Raw genomic sequence first — 19,290 nt, 5'->3', positions numbered from 1 at the left:
CCTCTTTTGGTTTTAATATGGATAACCGTAATGTGCAGATTTTCTACAATTTACTTCAAATTCTAATTAAAGTTTTCCACAATGAAGATATTTGACTATGTGAGTATGGTGTTAACATGCCTTAAAAAGTAATAAATATAAAATTCATCAGTGTGAGCCTCAGATTTGATGATTGGGCAGATCAGAGCACATGTTGGGTGGGATACCATATGAGGACATGAGCAAGAATTTCTCTTTCACTGCATCTGAAAGGGCAAAGTCTCTGCAAATAGAGCCCCATGAAATCTTCCCGCCAACTGATTTACCAAATTACTGGGTGTGATATAATCAAATGAACAAAATGCTGTCCTTGTGAGACTGGGGACAGCTATGTCAAATAGTATCCAAGTCATTTTTGAATAGCTAAGTAGGTTTGAATGCTTATCTTTCTGTTGGATAATTCTCCCACCCAATTTTCATACGGTTACCAGTTTTCCCACCAGTATTCCTTCTTTCCAAACCCCATGTATGTTTTCTTTGTCATGCTGATAATGTAATTGCTGTAACTACAGGAACAGAAACAGGGAACTAAAACTAACCAAGCCACATCATGACAAAGCATGCTGCATGAGCAAGACTAATAATTCTTTTTCTGTATCTTAGAAGTCTGACTTCTCAGACTGGTTTCCCATGTCATACAGTTACGAGAAAAAGACCAAGCTCCAAAGTATAGGATGGTTTTTATTTTTTTCTTAACTTTATTTTAATATATTGTGCAGTTATATTTTATTCACTTATTAGTTTTCTATTATAGAAAAATTAATTCCTTGCCAAATCATGAGACACTGAGATTTTTTTCAGCATTTTATTTATTTAATAGCCATTTGAAGTTACAACAGTATTAAAAAAAAGTGACATGATCATTTTCACACTTAGGACCATTGTAACATCCCCATGGTTACATAATCAAAATTCAGACTCTTGGCATCTAGCATAGATTTATGATAATTATAGTGTCCTGGGGTCATGTGATTATCTTTTGCAACAGTCTGACAAAGTCAATGGGGAAGTCAGATTCAGTTAAGAACCCTGTTTCTAACTTAACAATTACAGTGATTCACTTAACAACTGTGGCAAGAAAGGTTGTAAAATGGAGCAAAACTCACTTAACAATTGTCTTGTTTGGCAACAGAAATTTTGGGCTAACTTGTGGTTTAAGTACAGGATTACCTGTACAGTAGCCTTGGTCTTTCATCAGTCATCAGTTCATTGAGGAGATGAAAGCAAAGTGGAAATAGAGGAAAATCCCCTTTCCACATCATCTGTGGTATTCTACCATCCTCCCCAAACGTGGGCAAACACTGTTAATATTTGTACTAATGATATTTTTTTTAAAAAATCTTTTTTTATTTTTAGCTTTTTTGAGCCAAAGTTCCAATCATTCTTTAGCGTTTTATATTTTAGTTTGCAAATATGAGTTACTGGCATATTTTCTTCAGAATTATTTTCTGAGTTACTTTACACTTCCTATATGTATCTTAATTTCAGATGAAAATTCACAGCAATGGTTCTTGCCCTGTTTTTGGAAGTTGTGGACAATTTTTGCTTAATTCTAGCAGGGTTGAATGGCTGTGGATCTTAGGGTTTTTTCAAATCTGTGGACCTTCCACTATAAACCCTAGATGTGATACCTCTTCCCCAGTGAGAAGTTCTTGGATTCTCAGCTCTTGCTCAAAGAGCAGTTAGCAGCTAGAGTTAGGAAAGCTTTTGCAAAAATCCATTCTGGGATTGGGCGGGCCAGTTCATGGTTACTTCATATTTTGATCACTTCCCATTTGGACTATTAGAGTGCACTTTACATGGGATGCCTTTGAAGTCTACTTGGAAGTTACTACTCATCCAGAGTGCAGCAACATGATAGTTATGGGTACACCCCTGCATTCTCATATAGATAGCACCATGATTTCCTAAGTTGCACTGGCACACACTAAGCTTCTTGGTGCAATATAGAGCTCCTCATGGCACAGAACTGGGTTATTTGTGGGACTAGGCAAAAATGTTTTGATCACTTCCCTCCCCATTTAGGTGATTCTGAGACTACACCCATCTACTTCCTACTGTTAAGTTACATGCCACACTGCATACTATGTTAAGTTATAATTAGTCTGGTTTTGGCCTCCCATGATTAATGAACAGAGTCTTTTGGGGCTATCTGACAAATAATAGTTAAGCACAATATGTAAACCTTGACAGGGTGGTAAATTTTGTATTTTGGTTAGTGGTAGTAATAAAATAAGCTTTTTTCAATATTTTCTATCTTACGTTTTTACATAGACCTGTAGCTTCCTTAAACTTGCAGGTTAAGTAGGCACACTAATGCTGTTTAAATGGAACTTTTTGCTTTTTTTTCTTCTTGCTTAACTTGAAAGTCTAGAGCTGTGTTTGCATAATTGTGAACTAAGCCAAGATTTATTTTAGCACAGTGTTATTGAAAAACGTCTTGTCAGATTTAGTTTTACAGTGCTGTGTGTGTAAGGCAATTGGAGTTTATTTAATAAATCATTTAATCGTGAATCCAGAGGCTCAGTTCACAGAACCTCTTAAGCTAAAATGTGGTGTATTCATATTATAAATCTAGATAATTTATATTCCATATTCTGCAAACCCCAGCATTACCTCTTATGCAATAAGCAATGGCTGTATTAACCATTGTTTACTCACTAGTGTTATTATATGTTGTGTAATCCTTGTAGATGAATATAATCAGCTTACAAATTAGTAAAATCAATTCTAGATTTATTTTATCTCAGTTTCTTTTGTTAATAGCCAGAGGATATCCCCTCAAATCCAGCCTTGTAAAAATACATTTTTGTGTGTTTGTGAGTGTGCTTTTGGTTTATTGAGGGATTTGTTTAGATTTCAAGAATTACCATGCAACCAAGCTTTTGTGTATGTGTGAATCCAGCCACTGAACTTTGTAAATAATATTGTATAGTTTAGTATGCTGTATGAATCCAGCCATTTCTATTCTTTCAGTAAACCATGACTTAGCATGGTATGTCAGCATTGTTTAAAATTTTTAAGTTTCTTTAATGAGCTGGAGGTTTGTTAAGGTTTATCATTTTTGTTTATGTGCAGTATTGTGTTCACATAGTTGTCTTTTTGGTGGAGACTGTTCTTATATAAATGGTCTTGTGTAGAGTCATGTTATCCATATATTGGTTTTAATGGGTTGTATATTCTTGATTCTTTAAGATGCCTACATATGAATCTGGTTTTTTCTGCAAATTTATTGTGAAAGGAGATGGTTATGTTTTGATAGTATGTATAGTTTATGTATTGTACTTTCATAGTGTCTGCGGATTAATAAAGATCTATGTTTTGTCCATGTTGAATATTTTTCAGTATTAATGGTTTCCCTTCTGTGACTTGGATATTTTGTTACCTTTTGTGGAATATTTGGAAATTCCAAATGCAATTGGATTTTAAGGAGGAGTGTTTTTCAACCTTGGCAATTTTAAGCCATGTACACTGGGGAAATTGGAAGTTGGTCCACACATCTTACACTTGCTGAAATTGGAGTAACAGATTGTTTTGTTGAATATCAGAGGCTGTTGCTGGGTTTAGAAATGGCAACTTCACTTCCATGTTCCTCTTATTTAATTTAGTTCCAAAGATACTGATTAGATTATGGAGTATTTTTTATAAAATCCATAAACTCTTCTCTTAATTTGGCTTTGGAAAATTGACTTTGATGTTACTTTATCATTTAGCAGAATGGAACAATTCAGAGCCTCAGACTGACAGAGATCACGCATGGATGTTTCACTATTAATCATTTTTTCTATTTTAAGTAGTTTGTCTGTGTCAGAGTTGGGAAGAATGAATAAATCAGCATGATTATTTCTGGTCTCTTGTGAGACAGCTGTCAAGAATCTAATACTGTATTGTGTCTTTTCTGAATGTGAACATGTTAGCATTTCTCCAGTGCACATGGCACGAAATTCAAACAATCCATTGTACTAGAAGGAAAAATAATTCTAAAGAAATTTTAGTATAGTTAAACATTTCCTTTAACCTATAGCTCTACTAAACGCAGTGCACATCAAAACTATGTCATCCAAAATGCCCCAAAACAGCAAAAAAAATATTTTTTCCCAGAGGAGTATATTCCACTAGCACTGAAGTTATAGTTAGCAAAGGCTCGTGTACAATTAATCTTCGGTGTTCAGCTGGGACTTTACTTCTCTTTTACACTCCTCTGGAAAAGGTGCAGTCCAAATTCCTAATGAGAGCCATATTTCAGGTAGTGTCCCAAATGTAAGTACACAGGTGGGAGGCAAGACTAGTCAAAATTGAAAGAGGTGCATGGATTTACATTTTTGCACATTAGTTAAAACTCCTCTTTTCCCCTAGAGGTTTGAGTTCTCTTCTTATAGAAGTCAATTTTGAATCAGTGTGGTTCAGGACCATCTCACAAACACTCCAGTATCTTGGTTTGTCCAGGGAAGTGCTTTTGATGATGGGGTATGAGTGTGCACTTAGTGCACTCAAACAACATGTTAAAGATCTGGAAAACTAACAAGATTGGGCTGCTCTTTACAAGAACGTTTTTTTGAGCAGTCAAATCCCCCCTTTTACAGCAGTGAGATATTTATATCAAACAACTCTCCCCAAAATCCGAAGGCCATTAACCTTAATGTGCTGCAACACACTTCCCACAGCAGTTTGGTAGGGCCCATACAAAAAGAATACCATATGAGCTGAGATTGTGCCCCTGTGGACAAGGGGCCATTGAAACTACAGCTCACATCCTGTTATACTGCATCTTCTCTAAGGGCTCAGGGACTTAGTTTATAACACCTCACTTCATAAAATATCCAGGAAATACTGTTGTTTTTCACAGGGCAACTACTGTTATCAAATCAGTACCAAATAGTTTTTCTGATTGTGGCTAATCTTAATGTATCATTTTGTTTATTTTTTATTTTTTACTATTAGTATTGTTTTAATGCTTTTATTTGTAATGCTAGTCTGTGACTGTGACCATAATAAAATTTAATAATAACAATAACAACAACAACAACAATAATAATAATAATAATAATAATAATAATAATAATAATAATAATAATGAAAGGGATCTTGGAGGTCATCTAGTCCAACTCCCATGCTCAGGCAGGAAACCTTATACCAGGGGTAGGCAACCTTGGCTCTTTTATGACTCGTGGACTTCAACTGAAAAGAGCCAAGGTTGCCTACCCCTGCCCTATACCATTTCAAACAAATGGCTGTCCAATCTCTTCTTAAAAACTTCCAGTGTTGGAGCATTCACAGCTTCTGGAGGCAGGTTGTTCCACTGGTTAATTGTTCTAACTGTCAGGAAGTTTCTCCTTAGTTCTAGGTTGCTTCTCTATTTGGTTAGTTTCCATCCATTGCTTCTTGTCTTTCCTTCAGGTGCTTTGGAGAATAGCTTGACTCCCTCTTCTTTGTGGCAGCCCCTGAGATATTGGAACACTGCTATCATGTCTCCCCTCGTCCTTCTCTTCATTAAACTAGACATACCCAATTCCAGCAACTGTTCCTTGTACGTTTTAGCCTCCAGTCCCCTAATCATCTTTGTTGCTTTTCTCTGTACTCTTTCTAGAGTCTCAACATCTTTTTTACATCCTGGTGACCAAAACTGGATGCAGTATTCCACATGTGGCCTTACCAAGGCATTGTAAAGTGGTATTAACACCTCACGTGATCTTGATTCTATCCCTCTGTTAATGCAGCCCTGCACTGTGTTGGCTTTTTTGGCAGCTGCAGCACACTGCTGGCTCATATCTAAGTGATTGTCCATTAGGACTCCGAGATCCCTCTCACAGTTATTACTGTTCAGCAAGGTACCTCCTAACTATACCTGTGCATTTGGTTTTTCTTGGCTAAACGTAGAACCTTACTTTTTTCACCATTGAATTTCATTTTGTTAGATAGTGCCCAATGTTAAAGTCTGTCAAGATCCTTCTGTGTCTTAAGCCTGTCTTCTGGAGTATTGGCTATTCCTGCCAGCTTGTTGTTGTCTGTAAATTTGATGAGTTCCCCATCTATCCCCTCATCCAAATCATTGATGAAGATGTTGAAGAGCACTGGGCCCAGAACAGAGCCCTGGGGCATCCCACTACTCACTTCCCTCCATGTAGATGCAGTTCCATTGAGGACCACGCGCTGAGTACGTCCGGTCAGCCAGCTACGAATCCATCTGGTGGTGATGCTGTCTAATAAACCTTTTTCTATCTTATCAAGTAGTAGGTTGTGATCTACTTTATCTGCTTGATTGATCTCCTTTAAATATGCCAGGTAGTTTCCTTTTTAATCTTCATTATGGATGTCTGATATTTCAAAGCATTTCTCATTTCCATTTAATATAAGATGATTTTTAGAAGAACAGTTTCTAAAATTGAAATTATGCTGCAATTATTTTAAATAGTAACAATTCATAGTTACCTTCTATTATAATAACTTTAAAATGTTCATATCACTGTCAGAAAACCTAAATTTTTTACAGTTGTAAATTTTAGTAAAGAAATAGTATAAGATATACTATGTCAATATAGTCTAAATACATAGAATTAAGTAGAATTCTGATAGAATGAAGCCAAGACTCAAGAACTTGAAATGGAGAAAAATGCTTATATATTTTTATATTGCAGTTCACAAGCTTACATTTTTATTTCAGTTTTATAAAGTACATTATAAAGATTCAGTATATTAAAGCAAGGGTTTACATTAATTACAATTTCTAATTTGTTAATATAAGTATTCAAATGGAAAGCTTATTAAATGTCATCTATATGGCATTTAATAATCACTGGTGGGCATTCTGGTCCATTGAACACAAGCATTATGTAACTATATAATAACTGTTACGAAGTTCAGTTCTCTGCCTGTTCTGCAGAACTGAGCAACTTGATTAGTGCAATATCAGTACATAGTTGTTTCCCAGAGGTAACAACTATAGAATAGAATTTCATAATTTTAGCTCTTATCATATTGAAAACTGTAATGGCAACATCTGTGCGAATAGGCTGAACTAGTTTATAACAATTGACTTTGAATTTTCAAAATCCATGCAAAAGCACAGTTGATTCCAGGTATGTCCCAAAGCATGTAATATTGCTATTCATTTGGTCTGATTTGATATAGTGTCATTTGCTACTATGTTGATATCTCTTGTGCAGCTGAAATATATTTTCTTATAAGTGAAATCATGGGTCTAATTTTTTCATAGCTGGATTACCATTTTATAGTGACATCATTGGACCATCCCAACATAACTAAATACAATAAGCACTGCTAAGACATAGAAGATGTCTTCTCAAAGTGGAAAAAATCTTATTCAGCTATTAACTCTGACCTATGAAGAAGAAAGATACAGCAAATAACTATGTTATGATCTGAAAACCTCTTTGTACTCTAATCAAGGTAACAAAACGTGTAGTAAAACACTTATTAAATCCTTATTGAGCTTATGACAGATTTATCTTGCTTTTGATAGGCGGATCTTATAGTGCACAGGTAGTCCTGGGCTTACAACTGATTGTTTAATGTCCATTGAAAGATACAAAAAACCTCCCCAAAAGCATTTACATTTCTGTTTCAAAGTTACTGCTGCTGCAATGCCCCGGTGGTCATTTGCCTTTACAACCAACTGCAGATGTAACAGTGACCCTCCACCTATTTCCTTCTACCGTCCTGTTCTGCCAGGTCCCTACAGGCATTGTGCCTGCTTTTCCCTCCCACTGGGTCCCCACAGGGCTTGGGGCTCCTCCTATTCACTTTCATCCATTGTGTAGTTATCTTCTGAAGATCTCCAGAGCTTCCAATCTCATATTGAGGAAGGAGGGCAGGCCATTCCGTCTCTCAGTGTCCCTGAGCCCCGTACAACCCAGAAATGGAATGATCTGCTCTGCTTCCCTAAGATTGTATTATTGCTTTGTCTCTGGCCTACATGGAGCTCTGGAGATCTTCAAAAGGTAAGTATGCAATGGATGTTGGGGTGGGCAGGGGCACCAAGCCCTGGGAGGATCCAGTGAAGGGGAAAGGCCTGCAGGGGTCCATTGAGAGGGAAAGATGCCCAAGAGCTGTGGGAAGCCAGAGGGGCAGGAAGCAAAGTATGGGGTATTTCGGGGGGTTGGGAAGAGGATCAATGAGGGTGGACCTGTGCCTGTGCTAGGCCTCCCAGGACTCTCCCCACCCCTGAGGCACCCCATGTTGTGCTTAACAACTTATGGTGTTTAACAACCACATCAGAGAGAGGTGGGGGACAGGTTCCATTAAGGTTGTAGGATGAGGACTACCATATTGTACTGAAAGTCTTAAAATTTTTGAAGCTAGTTGGTCTTCTAACAATATATTTGCAACTGCAATAGTCCTGGTGGAGAAATTGATGAGTCATCAGGTCAAGTGATTATTTCTCAGCTGTATGTGTGTAAACTCTTTTTTGACATATTTGTGAGGGTTTCAGGCAAAGCAAATTATTTCCAGTTTCTAATTACTTAAGAGGTTCCTTTTATAACTTTATGATCTTGGTGGATATTTAAGGTAAGATCTAGCTTGTATTTTTACTATAAAATTCTTTGGAAGAAATTGATTCTGAAGTGAATTATAATTGAGAAACATAATTTCACTAATCTAAAAGCTTCAGTCTCTTAAAATATCACATCAAATGATGTTAGATATCACAATATTATCCCACAATAATATCTAAATGAAGTGGTACTTTTAACATTGAGATAGGAAAATCTAAATGGAGAATAATTTATATTGGTGTGCTTCTTGGAGCACTGCATTATAAATTGGCTATTTAATATACTTAAAATAGATCTGGAGCAATCAACATGTCATGTTATACATAAGTGTATTGTAAATGAGTACAGTAGCTTTTTTAAAGAATGGCAAAGACATATGTATTGTACAACTCCTATGCATCTATTGGAAATGTAGAAATTAACAGAGAACTAACTGTATGATAAAATACTGAAAATGTAGAAATTTGTAGGAAGAATAACAGACAAAAGCAGAATTAATTACTGTGTTATATTTTCTTCTTAGAATTGAATCTTTCACTGTAATGCTTGCAGTTTCTCTGTTTTCTGGAACATATTCTTGATCTGTTTTGGAGGATTTACTTAGTGCTGCATCATATTCATATATGTTCATATGTTCAAAATGACCTGCATTCTATTAATGCAAAATTTCTAGTTCTTTTTTCTCTCTCCCTCACAAGACTTTTTAAAACTTATATTTCATGGCTTGTGTGGGTCTTCTCTACCATCTCTCCAGTTTATCCTTGTCTCTTGATTCTTTCTCCATCATTCAGAACCTCTGTACCCTTCCTTCCCTCTGTCCTTGGACTCTTCACCATGCTAATCAACAAGAACTATTTTTTTATTTCCCTTTGCTCTTTTCTTGATTGGCTGGATATATTACATACTATATATGTTATTTTTTGCCACAATAGGTCAGAATTATGGGGAAATTAAGATGCTTCAGCTTTAGTCTGAATAATTCCAGTTGCTGAAAGGTTTTTGAGATTTATTTTTTTAACTCATAGCAGTTAGGTATTTTAACTGGTGCAGTGCAAATTTGTGAGAATACAGTGATGCCAGTAATCACCATCTTGCCAGCCTTTAGTCTATTAAACAGTGTGGGAATGGTTGAAATATTTTTAAAAACTAGCAGTGATTTTAATGTTGAATTTTTATTATTCAAAATAATGGGGAATGTACTTATGTTTTTGGCTGTTCAGAGTTGAAGGAATTCAAACACAAGATACTGAATGCTGGTTTCTGGCAGATCAGTAGTTGGCAGTTGAAATCTAGAAATCAGGATGTTCTGGTTCAGTATAAATAATACTTCAAAAACTACATATATAATATTATCCATGATACATGTGTTTGAGAAAATGTGCTTACTGCTTGAATTGTCAAATCACCCTGATTGATTTTAAGAAACTCTTGAATTCTCTGATTATCTTGTTGTTTATACACACACACACACACACACGATTAGGAATAGGGTAGGGTTAGGTTGGGGTTAGGGTTAGGATTTTTTAAAATGACATTCTTAATAATTAGCAAACAGTATGTTGTCTGGGCTCATGTATTTAAAAAACAATGAATAATAATTATAATAAACAATATGTTAATCACTCAGTAGTCGTCTTCTTACTAGTATATATTCAATGTTACATATCATATTCCTTTCTTTCTAACTCATTTTTCTAGCCATTGATAAAAATTATCCCATGTTCTAAAATACACTGAATTTTATATTGGATTGTTTTTAAATTTTGCCTTGTAAACCGCCCTGAGTCCTTTGGGAATAGGGTGGTATATAAACCAAATAAATAAATAAATAAATAAATAAATAAATAAATAAATAAATAAATAAATAAATAAATAAATAAATAAATAAATTTGCTCCCATTATTCCTAACAAAATAATTCTGGCTTGAAATCTATTTGTTTTTTAGTCATTTTCTCCAACCATAAATGTATTTTTGAACAAAATCTTTTAGCTTTACGGCTTGTCCACCAGATATGATAATATGTACCTGGCTTTTGTTTGCATTTCCAACCCTTGTTTGAAGTATTTTTAAACATTTTCGCTAATCTCACTGGTGTTAAATGCCATCTGTAAACATTTTATATAAGTTTTCTTTATATGCCACTGCTTTTGTTAATTTAGCATTTCTTTCCCATAAACTTTGCCAGTTTTGTAATTCTATATTATGTCCAAAGTTCTTTGCACATGTTATCATTGTTTCTTTTACTTGTTCCTCTTCCGTCTTTAAGCTTAACAGATATTTATAGAGTTTCTTAATCAATTTTTCATCTGTTTTTAGCAGTATCTGATCGAATTCTGTCTGTTCTTTATGGAATCCCATTGTTGTAGCATCTTTTTCATATCTAGTTTGGATTTGCAAATATGGCCACCATGATAGATCAATACCTTGTTCTTGTAAATCTTATCTGTCTTTCAATTTCCCTTCATTGTCCAAAATATCCTTATAGGTCACAACTTTGTCATAATTAATTATATTTGGGTAAGCAAATGCTTCCATTTATATAATGGGAGACTTCAATGGACTAATAGATGGAACTTTGGAATATAAAAGCACTAAACAAGGGAAGAAAGGAAGAAATATGTTACCTAAAGCATTTTTAAAAATGGCAGAAGAACTCTATATCCAAGATATATGGAGAGAGAAAAAATCCGAAGAAACTACAATAAACATTTTACTCAAATAGACATAAATCATGGTCAAGAATTGATATGATATAGACATCCTTGGAACTTAGCACGATGATACAAGAAATTGAGATAGAAACTAATATCTAACATCACTGGCATAGGCTTGAATCACAAAGGGCCTCCCTGGGCAGGGATGCTTTAGGACTGGCTCGACCGCAAATAGTCTTTTCAGGTTTTCAAAAGCAGTTTGACAGTTCATAGTCTATGTTAGCGGCTTGCCCGGTAGCGGCTTTCCCCCCCCCTCTTTGCCGGTTTTTAACAAGCCCGTGAAGGGTAAAGCAATTTTGGCAAATGAGGGGGTGAATTGTTGGTAAAAGTTGATGAACTCCAGAAAGCTTTGAAGCTGTTTGTGAGTCTTTGGGGGTTGCCATTCGATTACGGCTCTCACTTTACCAGGATCCATTTCAATGCCCTCACCGGAAATTCTGTAGCCTAAATAATCCAGTTGGATCTGATTGAATTCACACTTTGATAGTTTAACACATAGTTTAGCATTCAACAGTTTCTTTAGATCTTCTCACACTAGCTTCGAGTGGTCAGCCATATTCATGCTGTATATCAGGATATCATCAAAATACACCAAAACCCTTTGTACAAACGATCGTGTAGCACCTGGTTAATCAGCTGCATAAAGACAGCTGGAGCCCCCTGTAGTCCAAATGGCATAACTTTGAACTGATAGCCACCCATGGGACAGTTAAAAGCTGTCTTCCATTCATCTCCTTTTCTTATTCTCACTCGGTAATATGCCTTGCATAGATCCAATTTTGTGAAGATGCTCCCCTTTGCTAAATGGGTTTAGTAAGTCCTTCAGGAGGGGGAGGGGGTACTTATTTTCTATACTCACAGCATTTAACCCCTTATGTTCCATGCAGAGATGAAGCGTCCCTTCTTTTTTCTCTTTAAATAACACCAGAGCCCCCACCTGAGATTTGGCTGGCTCAATGAATCCTCTTGCCAGGTTCTTGATCACATGTTGTTGCAGTTCATCCATTTCAAGGGGGGTCATGGCATATATCCTCAGCCGTGGGAGTTTAGCTCCCAGTAACAGTTCAATGGTGCAGTGATTGGGCCGATGGGGTGGCAGGATGTTGCATCTCTGCTAGATCCTGGTATTCGCTGGGGATGAGTGCCTTGCTTGGATGTGGCAGGGTAGCTATCTTTGCTAACTTGGTAGATGGCCTAGACCAGACACGTCAAACTTGCGACGTCACGTGACGTTGCACAATGTATCAGGACAGTTTTGCCATTGCCGGCAAAGGGGTTGATGTGGCTTCCGGATGACATGTCCGGCCCATGGGCCAGGAGTTTGACACCCCTGGCCTAGACTCTCCAGTAATGGCTGAATTAAGAGGGGGTTTGGGCCCTATAGAACTAGCCCCTCCTTGAAGTGATGCACCAGGTACTGCTCAGGGCACCTTTCTATCTGATCTGCTACCTTGCTACCTTGTACATATTCCAATGCAGGTCTACCGTCTTGCTTTATCTTGTAAATTTGTTTCTCTGCTTTGAGGGCTATGGATGGGTCCTCGAATCTGGCTCTTAATCTAAGGAGGAAGAGATGGAGATCCCCCAGTTCAGGCACTTGCTCGTTGTACAGAGCATTTAGCCACTCAGACACTTCCTCTTCCAGATTGGCCGTGACCACGTCGACCGTAGCAGCTGGATTTGGATAGAAATTGGCATTGTGATTCATGTGGGAACATACTTGATTAAGGAAGAAGGTCAGCTTCTCCGGATCACCATCAAAAGTCTCTCTAAGGGGTGGCGCCATCATGGGCTGCTGCCCCCCCCCATTGCGGCTGCATTCCCATCAGCTGTTGGCCTCCCAGCAGCTGCTGACCTCCCAACTGTGGCATCCCCAATTGCTGCAGACCCCCCGCCCGTGGTCATTGTACATTCAGGAGCTGTTACCACCCCCACTGCTGCTGCGCTCCCAACAGTTGCTGACCTCCCCGTGGCGGCATCCCCAGTTGCTGTAGGCCCCACAGAGGTTGTTGCACATTCAGGGGCTGTTGCTAACCCCACTGCTGCTGTGCTCCCACTGGCTGCTGAACTCCTAGCAGCAGTGGCTGTGCTATTCCCCATTGCTGCAGGACCCCCAACGATTGTGGTGCTCCAAGCTGTTGCTGCCTGGCCAACAAATTGTGTAGCTGTTGTACTAAACCTTGTTGAACACTCACATCTGGGTCTCCTCCCTGCTTAGGCCTCGGGCTTGGGTGGCACCAACAGTGATGAACAGGGCTGTGTGACCGATATTAGCGATGGTTGGGGCTCTCACGGTACTGATGATGAACTGGACTTCAGCTGCCCAGGTGTTGGCTCGGGATTTGGTAGTGGGGCCATCCGTCAGGGCTGTCATCATAATCCCGCTGCCTGGAACCATCACAGTGGTGGTGCAACCGACGCTGACCAGGGCTTCTCCAGTGGCTGGGGATCTCGCATTGTGAACAGCACTCTGAAGTCTTTGAGAAGCAACAGCGACTCAGACTGCCGTGTTTAGAGCGGCGGCTGGGACTCTCTTTTCTTGCAGGGCTAGAGGTGAATGCTGGTGGCTTTGAGGCTGGGGAAACCGCCCGCGCTCCATCAGCGGGGCTGAGGCTTCTCCTAGGCACAGAGTGGTGTTGGCCTCGTTGATCATCATGTTCATTGGCATGCGAAGAGTGAGAAAGTTGTTCCCCACTCCTCACCACCAGCCCTTCGAATCCATCCACTATCCCAGGGGTGTCAAACTCAATTTCATTGAGGGCCGCATCAGCATTGTGGTTGCCCTCGGGTGGGTGTGGCCTACTGTGTGGGCGTGGCTAGAGTGCATATGGCCTACTGGGTGGGCGTGGCCAGCTCTACATGGTTCGCATCAAGGGTGCCTGTGGGGGCCTGGGCAAGAGTGGGACAGATCTGAGGGTCTCTGGCAGAAGGAGGGTCTCTGGGCCACGGCCAAGGCAGTGGGGGCTGTTCCCTCACTCTTTCCAGGATGGCTTTGCGGGCCGCATGAAACCACTTTGCGGGCCGGATCTGGCCCCCGGGCCTTGTGTTTGACATGTCTGCACTATCCCTTCTTTTATGTCCATTCGATTTTTTTCTTCCTGTTTGCTATTTCTGCTGGAAGGCAAGAGATGTCTCTGTACTGTTTATTGTGCATGTCAGACATGTCAAACACAAGGCCCGGGGGCCAGATCCGGCCCGCGAAGTGGTTTCATGTGGCCCGCAAAGCCATCCTGGAAACAGTGAGGGAACGGCCCCCATTGCCTTGGCCCTGGCCCAGAGACCCTCCTTCTGCCAGAGACCCTCAGATCTGTCCCACTCCTGCCCAGGCCCCCATCGGCACCCTTGATGCAAACAATGTAGAGCTGGCCACGCCCACCCAGTAGGCCACGCCCACCCTGGCCATACCCACCCGGCCCCCTGAGGGCAACCGTAATGCTGATGCGGCCCTCAATGAAATTGAGTTTGACACCCTTGGTGCATGTGATCGGATGGTGTGTGAATATTGCAGAAGGTGTTAATTATTTTATACTGTAGTTAGAATACCTTGTTATAGACATCAGTTCTTAATTGTTTTTAGTGCTGGCCTTGCTCTTTCTTGGAATGTACACTTGTATGGAAAGAGAAAATTGTGTGGAATTAGTTGGATTTGGCAAGCATATGTTGACCGGGAATCTGAGTATCCAAGAATATTTGTTTATCTTTTTTGAGGGAGGTATCTTAAATTTAGGGTCATCTTCCTATATTTCTGCCTTTTATTTTTGTTTTCTAGGTGCAGAACTTTATTAGTAGTTCTTTCTTCAAATATGTTTGATTTTGTGATTCTTTTTCTAGTGCTTCAGTAGCATTTCACTTACTGATGCATCACAAAGGACCAGGACCCTGTGGCATTTTTCACATAAAGGGCTAGTAGCATGATGCTAGAGACAATTCATATCAATATTCTGGAATTGTGGCTACTTTCAGAGCTCTTCAAGGATTCAGAATACTGCTTCAAGGACATGCAATCCAAGTAATTGCAAACAACACAAAAGAGAACCTGTCCCCTCATACTTCTTGAACTGTAATTGAAGGTTTGAAATAGTTGCACTTGCTTGTAGTTTATTTGAAGATGAGCAGTTGCATCTTAGAAGTTTCCAAGCAAATGTGCAAGATGTAACTTTTGCCACTGATTTTCCATCAGAAGACAGTCAGATGCTGACTTATTTATAGGGCTGTGCAAACAATGGAAAAGGAATGTTTTGCAGAATACAGGAATATTCATGAAGAATATCTTTTCAGATAGTTAAAGCAGCAGCATCATTTGTAAGGCTTGCATCAGGCAATAGTTGTTTCTGGTTCTCAGCAGTAATACTACGGTATATTCATTTGCTTTCTCCACTTCTGGCAAGGGTAATTGCTGTGGTTCAGAAAGAAATGCTGGCAATTTTTTGAGGGCCTCAACAGCTATATATATATATATATCTGCAATATGCAATGCTATAATTGGTTGTCTAGTACTTTCATCTATTTTGTTAGGATGCATTGCCTCACAATTTATATAGTTTAATACAGGTAGTCCTTGACTTACAACAGTTCGTTTAAGTACTGTTCAAAGTTATAACGGCACTGAAAAAAGTAACATGACCGTTTTTCACACTTAATGACCCTTGCAGCATCCCCATGGTCACATGATTTACATTCAGATGCTTGTCAACTGACACATATTTATGACAGTTGCAGTGTCTTGAGGTCATGTGATCCCCTTTTGCGACCTTCTGACAAGCAAAAGTAAATGAAGAAGCTAGATTTACTTAACCATGTTACTAACTTAAAAACTGCAGTGATTCACTTAACAGCTGTGGCAAGAAAAATCGTAAAGTGGTGCAAAACTCACTTAGCAACATAAATTCTGGCCTCAGTTGTGGTTGTAAGTCGAGGACTACCTGTATTCAGATGTGAAATTTCTAAGACTGCAGATCTGAGAGGATGCAGGTACAGTTATAGATACTTATGTACTCAAATAGTCATATTCCATTCTACACGTGTTAAAGAGACTATTAAATGAACAAAGGAAGAGAATGCAAATTCAATAACTGACAGGGTCACAAGTAAGAGAATGTTACAAGTAAAATTCTCTTACTTGTTATAACACAAATTATGCTCAGAAACTCTAATAGTGGTAATAATTAATGACATTCATTCTGCTTTGCTAGATACTGACCAAGATCATCTGATTTACAAATCTGATTAAATATTTTCTGCGCTCATTTTCCAGATTATTGAAGATTTAAAATGGATTTCTCTAAACTCCCCAAAATCCGTGATGAAGATAGAGAAGACAGGTTTGGCTATGTCTATGGAGTCTCAGGGCCTGGTAAGTAGTACTTTGGTCTCATTGAGAAATCTCTGCCTTCCTCTTTCACATAGTAACATTATGAGAATCTCTCACTATGGTGGAAATATTTTTATACTTGTTGTTATTCTTTGTGTGGACATGAACAGAATAGAGCACGGTTCTGTCCTAAATGTTTGCCTTTTGCTCTTTTGAGCCTTCTAGAATGATGGTGTTCGCTAGTGCTGAGGTCAATTCCTCCAAAACATGGGAAGATTTTCCTTCCCTGCATGGAGGGGAAGGGGAATTGCTTGGTGCAGTGGGGAAACAGCTACAAATCCAATGTCGCTTCCATTTGCAACCTTCCCTGCCATTGACTTTCTGATGAAGCTGGCAGAGAAGATTGCAAATGGTAGTCAATAAATGATTGGAATCAGTTGGCAGTGACATGATTACAAGGCACTGGGCAGTAATTTTAAATGCGAAGAGATTGCCAAGTGCCCAAAATGTGGTATTGTAATGGGGGTGGGGGTGGGTCTGCTGCAACATTTTATGATTACATTTACATTTAATGTCTGGTCATAAATTGAAGACTACTTATATGCTTCAGAGCATGTGTAAAGTCCTTGCATAAAATTCTTTTTCAAATTAATAGACCTTTGCTTTAATGGGTACCTCCTAGTCTCAGTACTGGTATTTCATTTGAAGTCCTTACCTTTCTCAGAGGTCCTTCTGCCCTTTTTCCAATTAAAGACTCATTTGCTTTTTCCAAGCTACAGTATCACACAACCTTTCTTCCAATCCTGTTACCTAATTCTTTTTGAACTGTTGTTGAATTGGAACTGAGAACTTACATTATTCTGTGTGAAAATATACAAATTATAGACAGTTCTACCAAAAACCTCAGTTTTGAAACCTTGGCATGATGATCTGATAATGCAGATTCACAAATGGCAAAAAACACTGTTACAAATAAAGAGTATATAATTCTAATGAGGCTAATACAGTTTTATGCATGTTTACTCATGTTCATATTAATAGAGATAGGATAGCAGCTTAGCAAATTATTTTTATCAATATTGCAATAATTAGAAGTGAGAAGATAGTAGTGATGTATTAACACAGAAAATTTGACACAAAGGATCTTTCAGAAACCAATATCAAAGAATTTTACAAGAAGTGAGATATAAATTTAATTTATTGTTTAATGTAATTTACTCAAGCCATACATTTCTCAGTTTAAGAAACCATTATTATTTTTTCTTACCGTTACTAGATTCTTTTTCTCCTTTCTTTCACCTGCTTCTTTTAATTATCTCAGGTAATTGTGGCTTGTTGTATGACTGGTGTAGCTTGTCTTTGTCAATCACTTGTTTATATTATACTATTGAAGAAAAAGAACATGGAAGTATTCTTGTAGTTCTCATCAGCATTTTTAGGTACAATGATGCACATTACTAAAGCTCACACTGATGTATTTTCATGAAAGTTCCTTATGATATTCTCTCTCAAACATGCATCATCCAAGTCTTTCACTATAGATTTGGCTATAACAGCAAGCTGGTCAGGATCCAGTCTGACCCCAAGTTTCAGAAGTTCTCTTCACTGAAGGATTTTATCCAGTTTCTGTGATAAATGCCAAGAAACATGTTTTTATCAATTCAGAAAATTCATGTGGATCCTTTAGTAACCCATTTAGATCTACCTTGTGCAAAGTTGCATTATCTGCTTATTGAGTATTTTAACTGAGCCCTATATGTTAAGTAAAGAGTTCAATAGGGCTCCTGAGGAACTTTAAATAGGGTTTTTTTGCATGTCTGATATTTGTTAGTTGAGCTCATATTCAGAAAACAATAGATGTGAATCCTATCCTCACATTTCTATATTAAAATAATGCTTAGTTCTTTCATACCAAATAGCCAGATTTATAGTAAAGAATATATATACAGCTACTATTAGCTAGAATCATAATTCAATCTATATAATCCTTTCCTTTGTTGTTTTTTAGTGGTCACTGCTTGCAGCATGGCAGGAGCTGCTATGTATGAACTGGTACGAGTTGGCAATAGTGAACTTGTAGGAGAGATTATCCGTTTGGAGGGTGACATGGCTACTATCCAGGTGTATGAGGAAACCTGTATCCTTTTAGCTGATATGCAATTTAGATTTTTTTAGCTTAAGATGTGACTTTAGAGTAATGGGAAGACAAAATATGGCCTGGTTTAACAATTACAGTTAGACTATAAGCGTTTAATAATATTTTTATGCATAATATCAGTTAACAAAAAATAAAATTTATTAGCTGGACAATTTATAAAATTATAAGTGCAGACATGAGTTATGCATGAAATGTTTGGTTTAAATGGTTAACAATGAATCTTTGGAATGTTTGCAATATTTCTTTTGGCTCATCATTAGACAAACATTTACGCCAACACTGATTGTATTTGACCCTGTTTTCCAGAGTAATTTCCTCAACAATTTGTTTAGCTGGTGTTTCAGTTGGAGATCCTGTGCTTCGCACTGGCAAACCACTCTCTGTGGAACTTGGCCCGGGAATCATGGGAGCCATTTTTGATGGTATCCAAAGACCTTTGTCAGACATTAGTAGTCGGACTCAAAGTATATACATTCCCAGAGGAGTAAATGTGACAGCTTTGAGTAGAGATATCAAATGGGAATTCATTCCTATAAAAAACCTGCGAGTAAGT

At 38.2% G+C, this 19,290-nt stretch overlaps 1 protein-coding gene across 1 annotated transcript in view; it reads left to right on the top strand.

The window, feature by feature from the left end:
* ATP6V1A (ATPase H+ transporting V1 subunit A) overlaps positions 1-19,290 on the top strand; it is a 42,950-nt gene that overhangs the window by 925 nt on the left and 22,735 nt on the right. The window contains exons 2-4 of the mRNA XM_083351436.1: positions 16,523-16,621; positions 18,588-18,716; positions 19,070-19,284. Of these exons, the coding sequence (XP_083207562.1) occupies positions 16,540-16,621; positions 18,588-18,716; positions 19,070-19,284 (426 nt within the window). The 5' untranslated portion in view covers positions 16,523-16,539. The remainder of the gene's footprint in view (positions 1-16,522; positions 16,622-18,587; positions 18,717-19,069; positions 19,285-19,290) is intronic.

This window comes from Vipera ursinii (assembly GCF_947247035.1).
Source record: "Vipera ursinii genome assembly, chromosome: 2".
In the NCBI taxonomy this organism is placed as follows: domain Eukaryota; kingdom Metazoa; phylum Chordata; class Lepidosauria; order Squamata; family Viperidae; genus Vipera; species Vipera ursinii.
The sequence above is the reverse complement of the archived record's forward strand: the minus strand, read 5'-3'. Positions and strand labels throughout refer to the sequence as shown.